Source organism: Bolinopsis microptera, chromosome 5, assembly GCF_026151205.1.
Source record: "Bolinopsis microptera isolate Bmic1 chromosome 5, MBARI_Bmic_1.0, whole genome shotgun sequence".
In the NCBI taxonomy this organism is placed as follows: Eukaryota; Metazoa; Ctenophora; class Tentaculata; order Lobata; family Bolinopsidae; genus Bolinopsis; species Bolinopsis microptera.
In genome coordinates, this window is record NC_087076.1 from 15,984,991 (window position 1) to 16,010,417 (window position 25,427).

At 38.9% G+C, this 25,427-nt stretch overlaps 1 protein-coding gene across 1 annotated transcript; it reads left to right on the plus strand.

The window, feature by feature from the left end:
• LOC134815488 (mucin-3A-like) lies at positions 1 to 25,223 on the plus strand. The gene is made up of 41 exons (XM_063824025.1): positions 1 to 691; positions 1,843 to 1,961; positions 6,656 to 6,836; positions 7,042 to 7,341; positions 7,527 to 7,847; positions 8,009 to 8,308; positions 8,466 to 8,792; positions 8,912 to 9,211; positions 9,389 to 9,709; positions 9,908 to 10,207; positions 10,361 to 10,681; positions 10,835 to 11,134; positions 11,264 to 11,584; positions 11,720 to 12,019; positions 12,179 to 12,499; positions 12,647 to 12,946; positions 13,080 to 13,400; positions 13,525 to 13,717; positions 14,058 to 14,314; positions 14,809 to 15,084; positions 15,228 to 15,362; positions 15,817 to 15,984; positions 16,364 to 16,480; positions 16,849 to 17,148; positions 17,264 to 17,584; positions 17,742 to 18,041; positions 18,154 to 18,474; positions 18,747 to 19,046; positions 19,192 to 19,512; positions 19,657 to 19,956; positions 20,074 to 20,394; positions 20,517 to 20,816; positions 20,979 to 21,299; positions 21,420 to 21,719; positions 21,862 to 22,182; positions 22,487 to 22,786; positions 22,899 to 23,219; positions 23,391 to 23,690; positions 23,829 to 24,149; positions 24,294 to 24,593; positions 24,824 to 25,223. Exons 1-41 carry the CDS (start codon positions 1 to 3, stop codon positions 25,174 to 25,176), a joined length of 12,111 nt encoding a protein of 4,036 aa, XP_063680095.1. The 3' UTR covers positions 25,177 to 25,223.
• Positions 25,224 to 25,427: the final 204 nt, after the last annotated feature.

Consider the following 25,427-nt stretch of genomic DNA (forward strand, 5'->3'; position numbering starts at 1 on the left):
ATGGGGTTGAGTCTGTTGAAGTGTTCTTCTGCATGTACTTTTGATAACAATAGTATCGAGAACGAGGTAGAGATGGAGATATGTGCTCACGAGGGTGCGGAGGAGGGACTGGATTGTAACGTGACGGCCAACTGCGGGGAAGTTGGCTGTAATTACCCGACCACTCCAACCACACCCCCACCTCATGTCTGTTCTACGTGTAAGTTACCAATTAGTGATATCTGTGATCAGGATTCTAGTAACATTGAGTCCTGTGAGCTAGTGAACTGTACCGCTGGTGTTAGCCAGTGTTTTACCAAGGTCGACTCCTGCAATATCAGTTATGGTTGTAAAACCCCGGAAATTACCGATTGCGAGGAAGATTCTGACAATTGTTCTGTTTGTGAAGATGAAGAGTGTGCTCTGGATACAACCCCCCTCTGTGTACCAGGCGGAGGATGTATAGAGCAACCTCCTCATGTCTGTAGCACCTGTACCCACCAAGCTTGTGGTAGTGACGTTACGGATACCTGTCAAGACTTCCAGGACTGTCCTTCCGGGGTGAGGGAGTGCTATTCCCAGTTTGATGCTTGTGAAATAACCCAGGGATGTAAACCTCCAGAACTAGCATGTGAAGAAGGGTCTACAACGTGTTCGGTATGTGAGGATAAAGAGTGTAATCTTGATTCAGATTCTCTATGTAAAGAGGCTGGTAACTGTGTGGAGCCGGTTGTTTGTAATGTTTGTGTTATAGACCTGGCAGAGTTTGATTCTTGTTCCACCGACGATAATGAATGGAAAAACTTTGCCGAAAAACATTGCGACAAGAAGGAAACTTGCAAAAGTGATGTTCAAGAATGTGCCATCATTACGGATAAGTGCACAGCTACAGTTGGATGCAATGAAAATCTTGCGAAGGGAAGCGAACCTTTAACATTTTTTTCGTTTCTAGACTTGATCAATGCGTTAACAACAACGTATAAAGAACGATATAATATCATGAAGGATTGTCCTGTCTTTTCCAAAACTAGGAGTGCTGAAGACTGCGCTAGTACAGAAACCATTACAGACAACACAACTGGAACTGGCACTTCTGTTAGCATTTGCATGTGGCTTTTAGTTTTCTTGAATTTTGTATGTTGCACTACATGTTTGTATTGATAAAATAATTTTACCTGTTACTTTTTATGAACTTATATCATATTGTGTTCAACATCAAACAAAATAACTTTTACTATAATCTGAGTGTGCTGCTATCTTTCAAAATCGTCGGAAAATCTGTATCACTAAAATGAAATAAGGTATTCACATCCCGGTCAAATTAATTAAAGAACTTTTGATTGTAAACACTCACAATACATCAAAATCAATTATTTATATGAGCACGATACATAATCTAAGGGAAAATTATATTTTTAGAAGGTGCTCTAGAATTGTAGTGGCACTTGGGAGCGCGACCCAAGCAATGATAGACGAACAATAATGGCGGAAATATAAGTTGATTATATCCTTGCTAATGCTAAGTTGCTCCAAGATTCAAATTTTGGACAAATTGTGCGTCGATTGAACATGGGAGGGAACGATAACATATAACCACGATAACCATGCAAACGCCAGATAATTATTTTTGTAATTATATCGAAAATACATTTTGAAATTAATCACAATTTGGAATGTGACTAAATCGAGCCTTCCGCTTCCCTCAAATTTAAAATATGTCGTCATCAACCAGCTCTTACCAACAACATCAAGTTTGATTCCTGTGTACCCAGTAATTCTAAGCTTTAGATCCAATAATCTTTTATTTATTATTGTTTTTGCCTGCACACCCATTTCCAATCTGACTCGCTAGCTTTCTCGCAGGTTTCACAACAGACCCTCAGTTCTTCAAAGGGCTGGCTGCAGCCTCCACCACGCTGTCTTGTATCCTGGCGTCATCCCAGTGGTCTGCCACACTTATCTGGACAAAAGACAACCAACAGGTTTGTATTGAACAGTGGTTGTGAAATGTGGTCGTAATACTCTAGTAGCAGGGAATAGTTGAGTGTGCACTTCGATGTACACGATTTCTGACAACACAGGGTTGTTTGTTAGATCATTCTTAACCAAAATCGATTAGGTACGCAATTTGTGTCGCTAGACATAACCCTACAGGGCAAATTTTCTAAATTACCCTCAGTCGCGTATACGGGATTTTTGTATTTCAGCTCCTAAAGGTCATAGAGACTTAAACTTTAGCTTAAAATTACCGCAATGGCCACATTTATATACAAGTTATGAAGCAACATAAGGTCTCCAGTGCTTCGTTTTATAGATATTGACAAAAAACTGTTTTTTGGCTCAGCGAACCAAAAATGGCACTGAATTTTGGTAACTTGAACTAGGAAGGTCGTAGAGACTTGAATTTTAGCTTAAAATGACCGCAAACATCATATTTATATACAACTTATAAAGCAATATAAGCCCTTTAATGCTTATTTGTTAAGATATTGACAAAAATCAGTCATTTTGGCTACACGTGTTAGGAAAAATACCAAATTGGGCAACTACTTTGGTCTTTTTTTTGACAAGTTTTGTGCTCAAGTTATTAAAATGTGCTTTGCAGTTGTATATCGGGTGTTTTCTTCTAACATGGGTTTCGGTATAAATCCGGAAGCACCCGGTTCATGGTTGATAAGGGCTAAAAACCCTGAAATGTCAGGCGATGGGCGAGACAATTGTCTGAATTTGGTTATAAAATCACTCTTTGCTAGGGTTTGCTTTTTTCCGCTACATCGATCCGCTTTCTTACTACTAATCATCCCCCTCTACATCATTCACTTTTAGATACATGATTTCTATAAGTTCTTGAAGGTACATCCGGCATGATGTAAAGTCTATATCAAAGCATTTTAATGTGGTTTCAACAAGTTGCAAGATATTCAAGTTCACAAATAAAACAAAGATTGTAGGTTATCCTTCTATTACATATTGAGTAATTTTGGCTACACATGTGAGGAAAGATACCAAATTGGTTTACCAAACAAAGACTGTAGGTTACCTATTATTCTTTACGTGATTATTTACGAAACTTCATAGTCAAACCTGTATTCTTTTTAATATTTAATATTTATCCACATTTTCTATAAGAATATTATTGGGAGTCATTGTTGTGGTTACAATTCGATTAAATCAGTATTTCCAAGCAAAAAAACTGTCCCAAATATCTCCTCCGAATATGGTCCGCTAGTTCGAAATTTTAGCGCTTATAAACGTTATTGTTAGACATTACATTAGTGTAATACCACTGAGACCAGATGTAGTGATCTATTCAGATAAAGCGAAGAAGGTGCATCTGAATGAGGAGAACTTTGCTGATCAAGAGAAAAGAATATGAAGAGATATCAGCAGCTGACAGAAGAGATAGAAGCCAACGGATGGGCTTGCAAGCTCCAGACAGTAGGAGTGGGAGCTCGAGGCATTTACAACTGCAGCCTCCAAACCTTTATGAACCACCTGAGTGTAAACTTAAGAGAAAAAGGCCTGCATGAAGATCACTGAAATTAGCATGAGGGCATCATACACCATCTATCTGTCCAGAAACACCATTATATGGACAGATGATTGGGCCCATAAAACATGTTTGATACCGCTATGAACCCGTTATAAGCCGGGGACTACCATGGAAGTGATATTGCTGTGTCGCTGAAAGACCCTACTACCATTCAAAGATGTACCCTATCACGCCAAACAGTTATGCTTGTAGGTGAATACTGAATATGCAATTATATAGTTGAACTACTGTATGATACTCCATTCAAAATAGATTTAAGATGACGCTAATGTACACTGTACAACATCTGCATCCACAACGTTTATCTGTAATCAAAAAGTTACGCTTTGATTTCCCGATTCAAAATGTTTAATACTGTCAACCCGAATAATTTGATAATAACTAAAAATGTACCTTTGAAGGTTAGTATTACCTTGGAAATAATTATTTTTACAAACTACCGTTCAAAACTTATAGAACAGTAGTTAGATTGGCTACCCACAATTATATTACAACGTCGTGGCCCGTGGGGTCAGTCGATATTGTTGCTACAAATCAGGAGCAAGCGTCTTGAAACAGGATACCATAAATCTGTATAAGTTTTAAGTAGTTTCATTCTACTTTTAATATTATTATTGGGTCGTTTACGTTTAAATTATATTTGGCCATTTTATAGCCTCCCCCCTCAAAAAGCCCACAATTACTCAATATGTAATAGAAGGATAACCTACAATCTTTGTTTTATTTGTGAACTTGAATATCTTGCAACTTGTTAAAACCACATTAAAATGCTTTGATATAGACTTTACATCATGACAATGGCCAAAGTCCTAACTCCAGACGGAGAAACTGAATTGTTCGAGATACTTGCAGGTGTGTTACAGGGTGATACCTTAGCACCTTACCTCTTTGCAATAGTCATCGACTACTGTATGAGGCAAGCCATAGGCGATGATGCGGAGCGACTTGGACTCACCCTCGAACGTAGAAAAAGCAGAAGAGTGGGGCCCAAGATCATCACCGATGTGGACTTTGCAGATGATATAGCACTTATATCTGAGGACATGGACAAGGCTAACGAGTTCCTGCTCAGAGTAGAATCGGCGGCAGCAAGCGTGGGACTACACATAAACGAAGGCAAGACCAAGGTCATGACACTGAATATGGAGGATCGATCTAGCGACCTACAAAGTCGATCCGGGGAAGCCATAGAAAATGTAGATGATTTCATCTACTTAGGCTCCTGGATTGAGAGCACAGATAGGGAGATAAGGGTTAGAAAGGGAAAAGCGTGGGGTGCCCTACATAGACTGAAGGATATCTGGAAATCCAAACTCTCAAAGAGCCTAAAGATTAGATTGTTCATAGCGGCTTGTGAATCAGTACTGCTCTACGGATCAGAAACCTGGACACTGACAAAGGCTCAAGAGAAAAGTTTGGACGGGACATACACAAAGATGTTGCGTATGGTGCTGGGTATCTCATGGAAGGACAAGGTCAGCAATATAACTTTGTATGGTAGCCTCCCAAGGCTGTCAAACAAGTTACGAAGCAGGAGATTAAAAATGGCGGGACACTGCATCCGACATCCTGAGCTACTTGCCAGTGATTTAGTCTTATGGGAACCTACGCACGGTAGAGCACAGCAAGGCCGACCAAGACAAAGCTACTTGTCTATGTTACTGAAGGAAGTTGGGACAAACTCTAAAGAGGAACTGCGAACCCTGATGCGGGACAGGGATATATGGAGGGGGTTTTCTGGCGTAGATCGGACTTAGCTCCGACATAGTAGTAGTAGTAGTAGTAGTTTACATCATGCCGGATGTACCTTCAAGAACTTATAGAAATCATGTATCTAAAAGTGAATGATGTAGAGGGGGATGATTAGTAGTAAGAAAGCGGATCGATGTAGCGGAAAAAAAGCAAACCCTAGCAAAGAGTTTGACATACGTTGCATGCCACTTTTCGCGCGCGAAGCGCGCGCCGCCGAAGGCATATTATCCGCCGAAGGCCGCCGAAGGCATATTATCTCTGATATTGGGATACGAAACATGTATCAACAAAGAGTGATTTTATAACCAAATTCAGACAATTGTCTCGCCCATCGCCTGACATTTCAGGGTTTTTAGCCCTTATCAACCATGAACCGGGTGCTTCCGGATTTATACCGAAACCCATATTGGAAGAAAACACCCGATATACAACTGCAAAGCACATTTTAATAACTTGAGCACAAAACTTGTCAAAAAAAGACCAAAGTAGTTGCCCAATTTGGTATTTTTCCTAACACGTGTAGCCAAAATGACTGATTTTTGTCAATATCTTAACAAATAAGCATTAAAGGGCTTATATTGCTTTATAAGTTGTATATAAATATGATGTTTGCGGTCATTTTAAGCTAAAATTCAAGTCTCTACGACCTTCCTAGTTCAAGTTACCAAAATTCAGTGCCATTTTTGGTTCGCTGAGCCAAAAAACAGTTTTTTGTCAATATCTATAAAACGAAGCACTGGAGACCTTATGTTGCTTCATAACTTGTATATAAATGTGGCCATTGCGGTAATTTTAAGCTAAAGTTTAAGTCTCTATGACCTTTAGGAGCTGAAATACAAAAATCCCGTATACGCGACTGAGGGTAATTTAGAAAATTTGCCCTGTAGGGTTATGTCTAGCGACACAAATTGCGTACCTAATCGATTTTGGTTAAGAATGATCTAACAAACAACCCTGTGTTGTCAGAAATCGTGTACATCGAAGTGCACACTCAACTATTCCCTGCTACTGGAGTATAACTTGTTCATTAATATTTTTGATATGCAAGTGAGTTTTGGCCCTATTACTATTATGAATTATCAGCGGAACTTTAAACTGGTTCATGTCTCATCGTCCGGGTTATTGATATTTACCATCAGCTGATGGTAAATATTCATGGCACAAGAAACGAGCGAACAAAGTGCGGTTATCTGACCCGCGTTCTGCACCCGCGCCAAATAAGATACGACTTATACGTGTTGAAAGAGCAAGGCTGTATGCTAATGCTATTGATGTTTCGAGCAGTTACTCCCTCAATTTTAAACGAGCCCTATGATCCCTCATGTGCTAAACAAGTAAACAGTATCTCTGACCCATCAGTCACTCCCCCAGGTTGGTAACACAGAATCAGTAGCAGCTAACCAGCTCTACACCTCCACATACCCCGTAACACTGTCCCTGAGCACCGCCGGAGTGTACAAGTGTGCTGCTACTTACCCGACCCAGACGGTCGGAAGTCAGACCTTGTCTCAGGGCACTGTGTTCAGTGGAGAGGCTGAGATCGTTGTGTTCGGTGAGTTCGCTTGTGATTTATATTTTTAATTTTACGTGTATTTTGTAAACACGTAAAATAGCTGATGCGGTTTAAAGCTGATCATGACTTGACAGTTGACATGGACATTTTGAAGCTTACTAGCGAAAGATGGTATGTGATACTGGCATCATATCGACATCCAGTATTGTTCAAATCGTATTCTTCACAATTACACTCCCAACAGATGTCATCCCAATCGAAAAAGAAGTAGAAACAGGCACGGACGCCACCCTGTCTTGTGTAGCCAGTGGTATCACCAAGCAACTGAACGCAGTCTCCTGGAAGAAGGACGGTAGTGACGTCACATCTCTCTCCAATATTAACTACGTAGTTAGCACGGGGGTTATAGTCTCCTCCACCCAGACCACAACTCTAACGGTTAAAGCTGCCCTTAACACGGCTGATTCCACCTACACTTGTGTTATTTCTTCTGATGAGTACGGGATTACGGACAGAGAGACGACTGTTAATCTGAACGTATTCAGTGAGTTTCAAATACAAGACGACTTCAGTTTGTTTTTAGATCGAATCCCTAGAATTTGGTGGTTTAAGTTATCAACTACTCTAGAATATGGATCAAAATATAAAATATGCCAGCTGAACTGAATGTAAATTATCTAACAATAAAAATCCCCTAAAAAACATGAAAATAACCCTCAACATTTTCAGCCATAACTGTAAATGATAAGTCAGTGGTTCCACTTGCTGCCCAGACAATTATCACTTGCACTATCACTGGACTATCACAAGACACCACTATAGCCTGGCTTGGTCCTGATAACAACGAGATATCTACTTCTGATACCAACAACTATGTTGTTAATCAAGGCTCTTATTCCGCTGGAAGCAAAGCGTCAACTCTGACTATATTCAAAGCAAAATTAGGGACCCTCTCTTCGGATGTGAACTACTCCTGCAAACTGAAATCAGCTTTGTACTCAGATTCACCAGAGGTCATTAAAGCAATGACACTTACCATCCTCGAATTTGGTAAGTTCTTGTTGTTCGTAACATAATTTGATCAGGAAAATTCTTGCGATTGTTCATAAATCCTGTGTATCCCATCTTGGATTGGTAAACACTCTAGTGCCTCTGAATGATATGATGAAGTTATTACTTGATATATGTCAACATATCACACAATCCCTCAGGAGTCCGGCCTGCTAACATTGAAGTACTAGCCGGAGCTGATGCTACGCTCTCGTGCGTCATTACCGGCATTACTCAGCAGCTGAACACGGTTGTCTGGAAGAAAGTTGGCACGGATGTTACAACTTTGTCAGGAAGCAACTATGTTGTATCTGCAGGGACTTACGGTTCCAACTCTCAAACTACAACGCTAACCGTAAAAGCTGCTGCTAACACAGCTGACTCAATTTATACTTGTGCAGTCTCTTCCACTGAATGGGAGATAACAAACAGGGAGACGAGTGTTGCTCTGAACGTGTTCGGTAAATATTTACTGATCACGCAAGATACAAATTTCACTATGATTAAAAAAACATTGCCACATGACCAGCAATAACTGCTAAATCTGAAAACACTTCTTATACTATAACATAAACCTCTATATATATACTCTGTTATGACAACTAATTATTATTTCAGCGGTAACATTTGTCGACAGATCCGTAGTGACATCTTCAGATCAGGAGCTAACCTGCACCATCTCCGGCCTTTCTGCAGAGACCAGCGTCACCTGGGTGGACAATGATAACTTGTCAATCCTCGACACTGACACTGATAACTATATCATAGATCAAGGGACCTACGCCTTTGGCAGCAAAGCTTCCATTCTGACGATCAAGAAAGCAAAGCTTGATACGTTTAATGCCGGACAGACTTATAATTACAAATGCAAACTGAAGTCTGCCCAGTATCCTGACGACTCTCCTTTCGTTGTGAACATGATGGTTCTCACTCTTCTTGAACTAAGTAAGATAGTTTCCCCGTCTTTTTGTTATATTAGTGTACTTTCTCATTGTTTATTGGAATTCAAAATATTGGAACTGAATATTGAATAAGTTAGAATGCTAACGAGCTTTATTTTTCAGGTGTTCAACCGATTAACAAGGAGGTCCAATCTGGAACTGATGCAACAGTTTCATGTGTGATTACCGGAATCACCCAACAATTGACAACTGTCGTTTGGAAGAAAGATAGCACTGATGTTACAGCTTTGCCAGGAAGCAACTATGTTGTATCTGCAGGAACTTACGGTTCCAACTCTCAAACTACAATCCTTGCTGTTAAAGCTGCTGTTAATTCTGGTGACTCGACCTACACTTGTGCTATCACTTCCAACGAATGGCTTGTAACTGATCAGCAGACGTCTGTAACTCTCAACACATTCGGTTCGTATAATTTATCATCGAAATGATTCAGGAATCTATAAAAACTAATTGTAAGCATCATCAGATCAGACTAAAATATCCAATACTGGGTATAACACCCAATCAAAACTTTAATCGAAACCATACACTTGAGCAGAAGGAAATTGATTCTGCCACTCTGAATTACATATCTTTCAGCGATTAATTTCCCTGACAAGACTGTGGTCGCTAACTCCGATCAAGTCCTCACGTGTGCTGTAACCGGCTTGTCTGCTGACACTACCGTCACCTGGGTAGACCCAAACAACAACGAAATATCCGACTCCGACACCAACAACTACGTCCTCAACCAAGGCAACTACATCGACGGAAGCAAAGAGTTCTTCCTCACCATCAAGAAGGTTGTGATGCAGTCCTTGGCCGAGACCACGGTGTATAAATGTAAAGTAAAGTCCGCGGTTTACCCGGTTTACTCGCCTGAATCTATCAATGAAATGACTCTCACAGCTCTTACTCTTGGTATGTTATCAATATTAAAGCCACCGGCCACTGATGTATAAATCTGTCATAATTTGAGGTTCAAAGAGGTTTCAGGCTTTCACTAACCGATTCTTTCTGAAATTGTAATTTACGATACTCCATTCCTTAATCCTGAAGCATTGCTTACCAAAAGTACTGTGTTGAACCAGTTTCATCAATAATTTTTGTTAATTGCAGAGGTGCAGCCAACTGACAAAGAAGTGGAATCTGGTACCGACGTAACCTTATCTTGCATCGTGACCGGAATCGGGGAGCAGCTGACAGCTGTTGATTGGAGGAAAGATGGAACCGATGTAACAACTTTGTCAGAAGACAACTATGATGTATCAGCAGGGACTTGGGGTTCCAACTCTCAAACTACAACACTTGTTGTAAAGGCTGCTGCTAATACCGCTGACACAACCTACACTTGTTCTATCACGTCTTTTGAGTGGCTGGAACAAAACAAAGAGACGACTGTGTCTCTAAATGTTTTCAGTAAGACACGCTGATTTACCTAATTTCTGGATTAGTAGATTGAACATGAACAACATTTACACCCAGTTTAGATTTTTGAAGTATAACAAAATTTAGTTGTTAAAAAAACACATTTGCGGGAAAATGCCATAAATAAAATCTAATCTCTTCTAGGTGCTACCTTTGAAGACAGATCGATTGTTACGGTGACAGATCAAACGATTACATGTTCGATCTCTGGATTATCACTGGACACTCCTATTACCTGGATAGATCCTGACAACAGCGAAATATCCAACACAGACACTAATAACTACGACATAAATCAAGGAACATTTATAACGGGAAGCAAAACTTCAACTTTGACCATCAAAACAGCCAAAATATCCGGATTAACATCCGCAGACACATTCAAGTGTAAACTAAAGTCTGCTCTGTATCCTACATATTCCTCTGACGTGAATAAAGAAATGGCTCTGACATTACTTGTGTTAGGTAAGTTGAAGAAGACACATTTTTATGAGATATTATTTATTCAATTATTAACCGGGTAGTGATGCAAAAATTCAACTCGTTGTCTACATTTCTGTACGGAAAAAGGACACTGAAGAACCCCGAGAGTAAAATGTTTTACTAAATTCATTTCAGATGTCCAGTCTACAAACAAAGAAGTGGAATCTGGAACAGATACAACGATATCGTGTGTTATCTCTGGTATCACCCAACAACTGAACACTATCATTTGGAGAAAAGATGGAACGGATGTTACAACTTTGTCAGGAAGCAACTATGATGTATCTGCAGGAACTTACGGTTCTAACTCTCAAACTACAACACTTACTGTAAAGGCTGCTGCTAATACAGCCAACTCTACCTACACTTGTGCTATTGCATCCAATGAATGGCTTGTGTCAAATAGGGAGACGACTGTGGTTCTGAACGTATTCTGTAAGGATTCTATAGTACACTAAAAATTGCTGAAATGAACACAAAAAAACGTTATCATTCGAGTACTAACACTTCATTTTGTTAATCCTTTTTTATATTTATATTGCATAACCAACTTTCGATTTTCAGCTGTTGCATTTGAAAACAGAGCTGTTACCACTGCAACTGATCAAGATCTTTTCTGTACGATAAGTGGATTGTCACAGGACACCCCTGTTACCTGGATAGACCCTGACAATAACGAAATATCCGATTCTGACACCAACAACTATGTCATTGCTCAAGGCACTTATATTTTCGGAAGCAAGGCATCAACTCTGACCATCAAAGCAGCCAAGTTTGCTTCTCTATCTTCAGGAGATATGTTCAAATGTAAACTGAAATCTGCTCTCTATCCTACTGACTCTCCGGAGGTGGTGAATGAAATGACCCTGACCCTGCTAACACTGGGTGAGCAAGAAGCATATAATTTGCAACATCATCTTTTTATAAATCATTCTTATTGCTTTATTGAATTCAGAGTAATAGGCTTCCACAGATACTTTTTTTATTGATCAAATGTTTAAACTTCAATTTCTCTTTCAGGCGTTCAGGCAATCAACAAAGAAGTTGATATTGGCACAGAGACTACCATCTCTTGTGTAATTACTGGTATCACGAAACAGCTCGACGCTGTTGTTTGGAAGAAGTTTGGCACCGACGTCACTACTTTGTCTGGAAGCAACTATGATGTCTCTGAAGGAACTTACGGTTCCAGCTCTCAAACTTCTGTACTGACTGTAAAGGCTGCTGCTAATTTAGCTGACTCAACCTACGCTTGTGCTATCACATCCGATGAATGGCTTGTGACTGACTCACAGACCAATGTCATTCTCAACGTATTCGGTAAGAATATTAGCAGCTTTTTTTTCTACATCTTTAACCAACTGTTAACAGATTCAAACGATTGAAAAAGTTTTGTCAATTACTCGTGTAATGAATTATGTCCCTCGCAGTTTTGTAATTATTTAATTACATAATTTATAATTTTTGTATTTATTTCAGCCGTTACGTTTGAGGACCAATCTGTCACTACTGCTGCAGCTCAAACTATAACCTGTGGTATTACTGGATTGTCAGCCGAACCCCCCATCACTTGGATAGGACCTGATGATAATGAGATATCTAGCTCTGACACTAGCAACTACGTCATCAGTCAAAGTGCATACCAACTCGGTAGCAAGTCATCATTTTTGGCCATCAAAACAGGAAAACTCTCCACCCTAAGCGCTGCTTCAGTTTTCAAATGTAAACTGAAGTCTGCAGCTTATCCTACTGATTCACCAGAAGTTGTAAAGGAAATGACTCTTACTCTGCTTGCTTTGGGTATGTTATTGGTCGGAGGCAAAACTTCTTCAGATACTGATTACAATTGTGTTTTTCTGTTGAGGGAAGTTTTATAACATAAAGGTGGTGGTATCGAGATTTATGAGCGTTAATGCTTTGAGTGAATATAATTTTTCCTTTTTTCAGAGGTCACACCTACAAACAAAGAGGTGGAGACTAGTACTGATGCCACTGTCTCTTGTGTTATTACGGGTATCACCCAACAACTGGACAGTATTGTGTGGAGGAAAAGTGGAACAGATGTAACGACTTTGTCAGGAAGCAACTATGTTGTATCTGCAGGAACTTACAGTTCAAACTCTCAAACTACAACACTCACTGTAAAGGCTGCTGCTAATACAGCTGATTCAACATATACTTGTGCTATCACATCTGATGAGTGGCTTGAAACAAATAGAGAGACAACTGTGGTTCTGAACTTATTCTGTAAGGATTTTAAAAACCATTAAGGAGTTCTCAATATCATAGTGAAACATATACAATAAACAATATACATACTTTAAAAAAGATTTAATGACCATTACTTTGTTGACATTATATAACAAACTTTTATTTTCAGCTGTTGTATTGGAGGACAGAGTCGTTTCAACTGCTACAGATCAGCTACTGACCTGCACTATCAGTGGACTAGCACAAAGCACTCCTGTAACCTGGATAGATCCTGACAACAACGAAATATCTGACTCTGACACCAACAACTATGTCATTGCTCAAGGCACTTTTATCTTTGGAAGCAAGGCCTCAACTCTGACCATCAAGACCGCCAAGTTTGCTTCTCTATCTACAGAAGATGTGTTCAAATGTAAACTGAAGTCTGCTCTCTATCCTACTGACTCCCCGGAGGTGGTGAATGAGATGACTCTGACTTTATTATCATTGGGTAAGTGTGACTTAATACGGATGAGTAAGAAGTAATGTTCCTTTATAAAATGTTGCCATGAAAAGTTGCTGTTCCACAGTTTGTTTTCTTGGAGGACTGTTTTTAATGATAACTATCCTTTCAGGTGTTCAGCCTATCAACAAAGAAGTCGAGTCGGGTACAGACACGACTATTTCGTGCGTTATCACCGGTATCACTCAGCAACTGAACGCTGTTGCTTGGAAGAAAGCTGGAACCGATGTTACATCTTTGTCTGGAAGCAACTACGTTGTATCTGCAGGACTTACGGTTCCAACTCTCAAACAACAACTCTTACTGTAAAAGCTGCTGCGAACACAGCTGACTCAACCTACACTTGTGCTATCGCATCAGATGAGTGGCTTCAAACGAACAAGGAAACGGCCGTATCACTTAACGTTTTCGGTAAAAAATCTTATAAATTCGAATTTCGGAGTTCAAACTGTTCAATCAATTTGTCCTTGTATGGGTTCATTGCAAGAGTAATCGTTTGACTTTTTATTGTTTACATGTATTTACACTATCTATTTTACATCGTAACTGAATGATTGATATATCGTATGATTCATTTTCAGCTGTTGCATTCGATAACAAAGCTGTCACAACTGCATCCGATCAAAATATTATTTGTACGATCAGTGGATTGTCGCTGGAAACACCTGTTACTTGGATAGATCCTGATAACAACGAGATATCAGACTCTGACACCAACAACTATGTCATTGCTCAAGGCAGTTTTATCTTTGGAAGCAAAGCCTCAACCTTGACCATCAAAACAGCCAAGTTTGCTTTTCTATCTTCAGGAGATGTGTTCAAATGTAAACTGAAGTCTGCTCTCTATCCTACTGACTCCCCGGAGGTGGTGAATGAGATGACTCTGACTTTACTGTCTCTAGGTGAGTGCATTATGAATATTTCTGCAGTAAATCTTCATTTCGAACTTTTCTTGTCCTATTTATTAAGTCTTGGTGTCTGCTGCTTATAGTTTGTAACTTCTAACTGTCATGTCCATACACTGCAAATGCTATATCACTTTTCTAACGCAACACATATATTAGCTGTTCATTATAAACAGTCAATGCTGTCGGGAGCAGTGACTCAAAAATACATACAGTAAAACCCCGATTTTCTGCGGTGTTTGAGAGAAAGCATGAAGCCGCGGTAAATCGGGGTTTGCGGTAAATCGGGGTTTTGCTTGTTTACATTATCTATGTTAAGCTCTATTTGGGGGAAGGAAATAGCCGCGGTAAAGCGGGGTTTGCGGTTAATTGGGGAGCGGTGAATCGGGGTTTTACTGTACATTAATAAAGTGAAGACGATATTAATTTCTATCATCTGGACTTGTTCCTCCCTTCTATTAAATGTCTTAACATTACGTTTTTTCTCTCAGATGTCCAGGTCATCAGCAAGGAAGTTGACATTGGAACAGAAAATACCATTTCCTGCGTCATCACTGGTATCACGAGACAACTGGACGCTGTTGTTTGGAAAATGTCTGGCAGCGATGTAACAACTTTGTCAGGAAGCAACTATGCTGTATCTGCAGGAACTTACGATTCCAACTCTCAGACTACAACACTTACTGTAAAAGCTGTTGCCAATACAGCTGACACAACCTACACTTGTGCTATTACATCTGATGAGTGGCTTGTTACTGATAGGGAGAGTAATGTTCGCCTGAACGTGTTTGGTAAGGAATTGGAAACTTAATTTGGATGCCTTTCGCTGAAAAATTGATGTTTCATCCTTTTTTGGATTCGTTCGATCATTGCTATGAATTCATATGTTAACTAATCATCAATATTTCAGCCGTAACATTTGTTGACCGATCCTTCATAACCGCTACTGATCAAACTATAACCTGTGCTATTACTGGATTGTCAGCAGAAACTCCTGTCACTTGGATAGGACCTGATGATAACGAGATATCTAGCTCCGACACTAGTAACTATGTCATCAGTCAGGGTTCATATTCAGTTGGGAGCAAGTCATCATCTTTAACCATAACAACAGGAAAAATGTTATCCCTCAGTAGTACTTCAGTTTTCAAATGTAAACTGAGGTCTTCAGTCTATCCAACTCATTCGCCCGATGTTGTAAAGGAAATGACTCTTACTTTACTTACATTGGGTAAGTTCGAACAACCGTGCATTGATGTTTCTTTATAGATTTGTGACATTTTCATTTCAATTTTAAGTTTATCCATCCATTCGAACCTTGAGTTGACAGCAAGTTTTAATGAATTTTAACGAAGTTTCTTTTTACAGATGTTCAGCCTATCAGCAAGGAAGTTGAATCAGGGACAGACACGACTATTTCGTGTGTTATCACCGGTATTACTCAAGCACTGAATGGTGTTGTTTGGAGAAAAGTGGAACCGATGTAACGACTTTGTCAGGAAGCAACTATGCTGTATCTGCAGGAACTTATGGTTCCAACTCTCAAACAACAACACTTAGTGTTAAAGCTGCTGCTAATACAGCTGATACAACCTACACTTGTGCTATCACATCTGATGAGTGGCTTCAAACGAACAAGGAAACTTCCGTATTGCTCAATGTTTTCGGTAAGATATATATTTATTAACATTTTGAAAAGCATTTAAAAATAGATCTGTTGAAGGACAATCATATCTTGTTACACGTGTTTTGAATATGATACCTTATCAAGGTTTACAAGGTTTACAAGGTTTACAAGAATTGTTAATTCTGTTTTTTTTTCAAAATTGTTCTATTTTCAAGTGATGTCGTTGGAGAACAGATTGGTTACTACGGCAACAGACCAGACGATCACATGTTCGATCTCTGGATTATCACAAGACTCCTCTGTTACCTGGATAGATCCTGACAATAATGAAATATCCAATACTGACACCAGCAACTATGTGATTTCTCAAGGCATTTTCATCTTTGGAAGCAAAGCCCCAACTTTGACAATTACAACAGCCAGAATAGCCGCCCTAACATCTGGAGACATATTCAAGTGTGAACTAAGATCTGCTTTGTACTCTGTACACTCTCCTGATGTTGTCAAAAGTATGGCCCTCTCCTTCCTCGCTCTGGGTAAGTGTTTTATCTGAACAACATGTAGATTGCAGAATGCAGGGCTCTTCAGTCATTAAAAACATTTGATGTTTCACTTTATAATATTTGCCGCAAAACAATTGATAGTTAACTCATACTGAACTGGTATGAAACTCTTCTGAATATAGCATTAACTAACTCAGTTATCTTTTATCAAAGTTGATACTCTTCATGTTTTAAATGTGCATTATATCTAGCTTGCGTTATCAGTTATGCTTATTCAGCGTTTTATGGTCCCTGGCTTGCAACTAGTTAACTAGGGAACGATTAGAGATTGTTATCATGTACTATTGGCTTGTCTGGAAACAATTTGTTAGAATAAAATTGAGTAACCGCTCTTGCTTCAGATGTTCAGCCCATAGACAAAGAAGTAAAAAGTGGCACTGATGCAACTGTTTCGTGTGTGATTTCCGGTATCACCCAACAACTTGATGCTGTTGTTTGGAGGAAAAGTGGAACCGATGTTACATCTTTGTCAGGAAGCAACTATGTTGTTTCTGAAGGAACTTACGGTTCCAATTCTCAAACTACAACACTCACTGTAAAGGCTGCTGCTAACACAGCTGACTCAACCTACACGTGTGCTATCACATCCAATGAGTGGCTTCAGACCAACAAGCAGACCGATGTTATCCTGAACGTTTTCTGTAAGTATTGCTCCCTTCTATAATATTAACTTAGTTGCTCTTTTAAAGCTTAGACAGAAAAATTTCCCTCTTCTATGTCAGTTTCACCATTTGTTATCGCAACCAAATCTTTCAGCTATTGTGTTTGAAGACAAATCTGTCACGACTGCAACCAATCAAGATCTTATCTGCACGATCAGTGGATTGTCACAGGACACACCTGTTACTTGGATAGATCCTGATAACAATGAAATATCAGACTCTGACACCAACAACTATGTCATTGCTCATGACAATTTCATCTTTGGAAGCAAAGCCTCAACTCTGACCATCAAGACAGCCAAGTTTGCTTCTCTTTCTTCAGGAGATGTGTTCAAATGTAAACTGAAGTCTGCTCTCTATCCTACTGACTCCCCGGAGGTGGTGAATGAGATGACCCTGACGTTATTATCATTGGGTAAGTCATTGAATAAATTTAATTTAGTAGGTAGTATGGCTATACTACGTATAACGCTTTGGTTCCTCTTTCAGTCTTTTGTCATGTGATTTTTTTAATTGATGCTAATCAGTTTTTCGTGTTTGCGGACCGTTTCTTATGATTATTTCCCTTTCAGGTGTTCAACCTGTTAATAAGGAAGTTGAAGCTGCAACAGATGCGGTCGTTTCTTGCGTAGTCACCGGTATCACTCAACAACTTGACGCTGTTGTTTGGAGGAAAGGTGGAAATGATGTAACGACTTTGTCAGGAAGCAACTATGTTGTATCTGCAGGAACTTACAGTTCCAATTCTCAAACTACAACACTTACTGTAAAGGCTGCTGCTAATACAGCTGACTCAATCTATACCTGTTTTTTCACATCCAACGAGTGGCTTATCACTGATAGGCAGACAAATGTGATATTGAATGTGTTCTGTGAGTAACGTTTTGATTCTACCTCATATTCTCGATTGATTTTTCAGTACTGTTACCAATAATAGATCTCATTAATTATGTCTCATTAAACTGATTATGATGATTGTTTCAGTGGCCACATTTGATGATCGATCCGTAACAACTGCTACTGATCAAACTATAACCTGTGCTATCACCGGATTGTCAGCAGAAACTCCTGTCACTTGGATAGGACCTGATGATAACGAGATATCTAGCTCCGACACTAGCAACTATGTCATTAATCAAGGATCTTATTTGTCTGGTAGTAAATCATCTTTACTGACCATCACAACAGCCAAGTTGGCTTCCCTGACATCAGGAGTGCTATACAAGTGCAAACTCACATCCTCGCAGTATCCTGATGAGTCACCAGCTGTTGTGAAGCAGATGGTATTGACTCTTCTCACCCTGGGTAAGTGAATTTGTATAATTATGTGAATCATATACAAATGCATATACTTCTTTGGAATACATGCTACAACATTATCGATCTTCATTAATTCCACGTGACGTTGACACGAATGTACAGTATTAATTACCTTGTTACTGATTCTTTTAGTCTTTATGGCAGATTAAGAACTTAAACATTACTATTTTCAAAGGCTAGCTCCTTTGCATTTTCTATAAGTTTAGTAAAATTTGTTTATCAACAACAGTACATGTAACCAAATATGCTTTCCTTAGATGTTGAACCTACGAACAAAGAAGTGGAATCAGGGACAGAAACAACAGTATCCTGCGTCATTTCTGGTATAACTCAACAAATTGACACTATTGTTTGGAGAAAGGACGGCAACGATGTTACGACTTTGTCAGGAAGCAACTATGTTGTATCTGCAGGAACTTATGGTTCCAATTCTCAAACTACAACACTCACTGTAAAAGCCGCTGCTAATACAGCTGACTCAACCTACACTTGTGCTATCACATCTGATGAGTGGCTTGTGTCGAATAGGGAGACAACTGTGGTTCTGAACGTATTTGGTAGGTCACTTCTGGAAACTAATACCTAATATGTTTTAAAGACTTCACATTCATTTTTTATTTAATCTTTCACTCTGCAAATTATCAATAATTTTATATTTAAATTTTTAGATGTTTTAGTTTTTAATAAAATTATTATTTTTAGTACTGTCACTGGTGGACAGAACTGTCTCAACTGCAACGGATCAGACGATTACATGTTCCATCACTGGACTATCACAAGACTCCTCTGTCACATGGATAGATCCTGACAACAGCCAAATTTCTGTACTCGACACCCCCAATTATGTTATTGATCAAGCCACTTATGTCTTTGGGAACAAACAACCAACATTAACCATCACGGCATCCAAATTAAGCAGTCTTACATCCGGAGATAGATTCAAGTGCCAACTCAGATCCTCTCTGTTTTCTCTGTATTCTCCTGATGTGACGAACGAGATGGTTCTTACTTTCTTGAATCTAGGTACATCCAGTCATATTGCTTTGTCAAAAACCTTGCAGCCCAAACAATGATTATTTTTTGTTTCCGTATTTCTAGTCACCTTCAAATGATAATTGATGCAGAATACCACTGCAGGTAAGCATTTTCTTTAACGTCTTTCCTCAGATGTCGAATCTAAGAACAAAGAAGTAGAATCGGGAACAGATGCTACGATTTCTTGTGTCATTTCTGGTATAACTCAACAACTTGATGCTGTTGTCTGGAGGAAGGATGGCACCGATGTAACAACTTTGTCAGGAAGCAACTATGATGTATCTGCAGGAACTTATGGTTCCAATTCTCAAACTACTACACTTAGTGTAAAAGCTGCTGCTAATACAGCTGACTCAACCTACACTTGTGCTATCACATCTAATGAGTGGCTTCAGACCAACAAGCAGACCGATGTTATCCTGAACGTTTTCTGTAAGTATTCTCTCTTCTATAATATTAACGTAGTTACTCTTTTAAAGCTTAATAGACAGAAATATTTTCCTCTTCCATGTCAGTTTCACCATTTATTATCGCAACCATATCTTTCAGCTGTTGTTTTTGAAGACAAATCTGTCACGACTGCAACCAATCAAGATCTTATCTGCACGATCAGTGGATTGTCACAGGACACCCCTGTTACTTGGATAGATCCTGATAACAATGAAATATCAGACTCTGACACCAATAACTATGTCATTGCTCAAGGCAATCTCATCTTTGGAAGCAAAGCCTCAACTCTGACCATCAAGACAGCCAAGTTTGCTTCTCTATCTTCAGGAGAAGTGTTCAAATGTAAACTGAAGTCTGCTATCTATCCTACTGACTCCCCGGAGGTGGTGAATGAGATGACTCTGACCCTGCTAACACTGGGTGAGTTACGTGTAATAGTTTGAAATATATACATATATCTTTTGAAATCTTTAAATATCGAAAAGATTTCATATTGATTTCATATGGAACTGTTCATTGATATTTGACTATATTAATTTCAGATGTTTTGCCAACCGATAAAGAAGTAGAGACAGGAACAGATACAACCATTTCTTGTGTGATTACCGGCATCAGCCAACAATTGGATGCTTTTGTTTGGAGAAAAGATGGTACCGACGTTACAACTTTGTCTGGAAGCAACTATGTTGTATCTGCTGGGACTTACGGTTCCAACTCTCAAACTACAACACTTACAGTGAAAGCTGCTGCTGATACAGCTGACTCAACCTACACTTGTACTATCACATCTAATGAATGGCTGGTGACAAATAGAGAGACAAATGTCATCCTGAACGTATTTGGTTAGTAACAGATATAAGACAAAAATAGATCGAGCGACTTTCCCTCTGGATGACATGCATTTAAATAGCTTAATTTATAGCGATCTTGATAAATTGTGAAACAAAATTCAGGATTAATCTGAAGAAATTTTGATCAGATTTTTATCAATTCTCTATTTTCAGCGGTCACATTTGAGGACAGATCAATAACAACTGCTACTGATCAAGCTATAACCTGTGGTATTACTGGTTTGTCAGCAGAAACTCCTGTCACTTGGATAGGACCTGATGATAACGAGATATCTATCTCCGAGACCAACAATTACGTTATTGATCAGGGGGCTTATGTCCTGGGAAGCAAATCATCATCGTTGACCATCACGACATCAAAAATAGGCTCGCTCACATCTGGAGATAAATTCAAGTGTAAACTGAAATCTAGTCAGTATGCCACGTACTCTCCCGATGTTGTTAATGAGATGACCCTTACTTTACTGACGCTAGGTAATGTCGAACTTGATGGGTAAAGTTATGTTCTGCACTAGGTCCTAAATAATTTTATCTTGCAGAAATCTCTTCATTTAAAAGTATATTTAGGTTTTAATTAATTCAATATATCCTCAGATGTCGAACCCAAGGATAAGGAAGTTGAATCAGCAACTGATGCGACCATCTCTTGTGTTATTTCTGGTATCACCCGACAACTTGACGCTGTAGTTTGGAGAAAAAGTGGAACCGATGTTACATCTTTGCCAGGAAGCAACTATGTTGTATCTGCAGGGTCTTACGGATTCAACTCTCAAACTACAACACTCACTGTAAAGGCTGCTGTTAATACAGCTGACTCTACCTATACTTGTGATATCACATCCAATGAGTGGCTTCAGACCAACAAGCAGACAGATGTAATTTTGAACGTATTCGGTAAGCAATTGAATTTCTTTCCAGCATTTTATTCTTCGTGTTTCAGTACGCTCAGTAAGTCAAATACTGGTGATTCTCTAAGACTTTAAAGTTATTCTGCAAAACGATTATTATTCGTGATACATAAACCGAATATTTTCAGCTGTCCAGTTTGACGATGTTTCCCTCCCTCCTCCAACCGAACTATCAATTTCGTGCATAATAACTGAACTTTCACAAAACACACCGATCACATGGATAGGACCTGATGATATCGAAATATCCGACTCTGACACCAACAACTACGTTATAAATCAAGGAACTTATGTCTTTGGCAATAAAGCTTCTACTTTGAATATCAAAGAAGCCAAACTGTCAACTCTAACAACAGAGTCCGTATTCAAGTGTAAACTAAAGTCCGCGCTCTACCCCACTATATCTCCTGAAGTAGTAAAGGAGATGACTCTCACGTTTTTGGAACTAGGTTGGTGTAAGAAATGATAACCCTGTATAACATTATTTGTCGGCATTTTCACGTCTTAATTCGAAATTTGAAGTATTATAAAATATTTAATATAATTCTGGTATTTCTGATGAAAATTTTTGATAATTCCGTACATGCGACAAAGGGAAAATGCTCTCTTCAGATAAAAGACAATGTGACTCATAAATTATGTTCCAATCCGGGTTCCGGATATTAAATAATGTAATTGTGTTTTATAAATTCGTTTCAACTGCTCGTTTATGACTCGCAAATGATACCTTTTTGTAAACTTAACCTTTTGCAGCCATTGAGCCCACGGACAAGGAAGTAGAGACCGGAACAGATGCTACTTTATCCTGTATAGTTACTGGAACTACTAAACAACTAGAAGCTGTTGTTTGGAGGAAAAGTGGAACCGATGTAACAACTTTGTCAGAAGACAACTATGATGTATCAGCAGGAACTTATGGTTCCAACTCTCAAACTACAACACTCACTGTAAAGGCTGCTGGTAATACAGCTGACTCTACCTACACTTGTGTTATTACTTCCAACGAGTACCAAGAAACGAACAAAGAAACTTTAGTGACTTTAAATGTGTTCGGTAAGACCATTCATCCTTTGACAACATTAACTTGTGATTCTCCGAGTCTAATATGAGTTTTGGTAAAATGGATCGCATCTACACGTATGTTACCAGTTATATAACGTTTCAGGCATGACATTTGATGATAAGGCTATGACAACTGCAACCGATCAAGATCTTACCTGCACTATCAGTGGACTATCACAAAACACTCCAATCACTTGGATAGATCCTGACAATAATGAGATATCTGACTCTGACACCAACAACTATGTCATTGATCAAGGCAATCTTGTTTTTGGAAGCAAAGCCTCAACACTAACCATCAAACAAACAAAGTTAGCGACACTCGCTACTGGATCTGTGTACAAATGTACATTGAAATCTTCTCTTTATCCAACCTATTCTCCTGATGTGGTGAAGGAGTCGACTCTTACCTTTTTGGGTCTAAGTAAGTCAAATCTGGTATACGTAATCAATTTTGTCTCTTTACTTTAATCTTTGATTTCGTTCGTATGATATGTTAATTATTGACTTTGTGATATTTTAATGCGTAAATCAGAAAGAAGACAATTTGCTGAATTATGGTTTTTGATTTTGAGTATAATTTTAACATTTTCAGACATTCAACCAACTAACAAGGAAATCGAAACCGGAACTGAGACAACAATATCTTGCATCGTTACCGGAATAACCAGTAAACTTGACGCTATTGTTTGGAGGAAAGATGGTACCGATGTTACAACTTTGTCAGGAAGCAACTATGTTGTATCTGCAGGGACTTACGGTTCCAACTCTCAGACCACGACTCTAAACGTAAAAGCTGCTGTCAATACAGCTGACTCAACCTACACTTGTGCTATTACATCTGATGAGCATCGGGAGACGGACAAGGGGACTGTTGTGACATTGAACGTGTTCTGTGAGTATCTTTCAGGAGATCTTTTTAAAAAAGTATGTACTTAGATGTTACTCCAGTAGTAGGTAGAACATCCTGAATCTAAGAATGAATCTCAAGATCGAGTTTAAATTATTCGTTTAAATTATTTTTCACTTTCAGCTGTGTCATTGGAGGACAGAACTGTTACAACTGCCACGGACCAGACGATAACATGTACTTTGAGTGGATTGTCACAGGACACATCTGTCACATGGATAGATCCTGACAATAACGATATCACCGACACTGATACCAACAACTACGTCATCAATCAGGGAAAACTTATATTCGGAAGCAAAGCTGCAACCCTGACAATTACAACTGCCAAAATTGCAACGTTGACCTCCGGAGATAGGTTTAGGTGTAGAGTGAAGTCTAGTCTGTACGCTACTTATTCTTCTGATGTAGTCAAGGAAATGACACTCTCCTTCCTTACTCTTGGTAATATATTGTGCCTTATTTCTTTTCTTGTTTTGTCGCATTATTAGTATAACTATTAAGGGCCTGATAAATTCCATATAGAGAAGTTATGGCGAATGAATCGACGATAATTTTCCAGGCGATGTAACAATCATTTTCTTTCAGATGTTCAACCAACAAACAAAGAAATAGAATCTGGGACCGATGCTACTGTGTCATGCATCATCACCGGCGTCAGTCGACAGCTTGATACTGTTGTTTGGAGAAAGGACGGCACCGACGTAACGACTTTGTCAGGAATCAACTATGTTGTGTCTGCAGGAACTTACGGTTCCAACTCTCAAACTACAACACTGACTGTAAAAGCTGCTGCTAATACAGCTGACTCAACCTACGCTTGTGCTATCACATCTGATGAGTGGCTTGTGACCAATCAACAGACGAGTGTGATATTGAACGTTTTCGGTAATGACTATTCATCAGTTGTTTGGTTATTCTTTTTATATTAAATAAAGCAAACATATACATATACTCACGCTGGTTTAGTAAGATTAGCATATAAATTTTCAAATTATAGAGCTGAAAATAAGGGTAAAATAGAGTCAGAATAGCTGTCGGGTCTTTCTTGCAGGGAAAACAAGATACCCTTGTGGCTTTGTGTCTTTGCAGTTGATTTCATGCCATTATAATTTCAGTCGTTACATTTGAGGATCAATCTATCACTACTGCTACTAATCAAGCTATAACCTGTGGTATTACTGGTTTGTCAGCAGAAACTCCTGTCACTTGGATAGGACCTGATGATAACGAGATATCTATCTCTGACACCAACAATTACGTTATTGATCAGGGGGCTTATGTCCTGGGAAGCAAATCATCTTCGTTGACCATCACGACATCAAAAATAGGCTCGCTTACATCTGGGGATAAATTCAAGTGTAGACTGAAATCTAGTCAGTATGCCACGTACTCTCCCGATGTTGTCAATGAGATGACCCTTACTTTACTGACGCTAGGTACGGAAAACTTTACTATTTTTATTAAATAGTAAATATCTCATTTATCGAAACTACAAATTTTTGTTTAATTGGTTCACGTATAAGCAAAGTTTTACTCCTGCGATAGAAAAATATTTAAACCGCTTATTTTTTCAGAGGTTCTTCCAATCAACAAAGAACAAGAATCTGGAACCGATGCTGTAATTTCATGCGTTGTTACTGGAATTAATAATCAACTAAACGCTGTTATTTGGAGGAAGAGTGGCACCGATGTTACAACTTTGTCAGAAAGCGACTATGT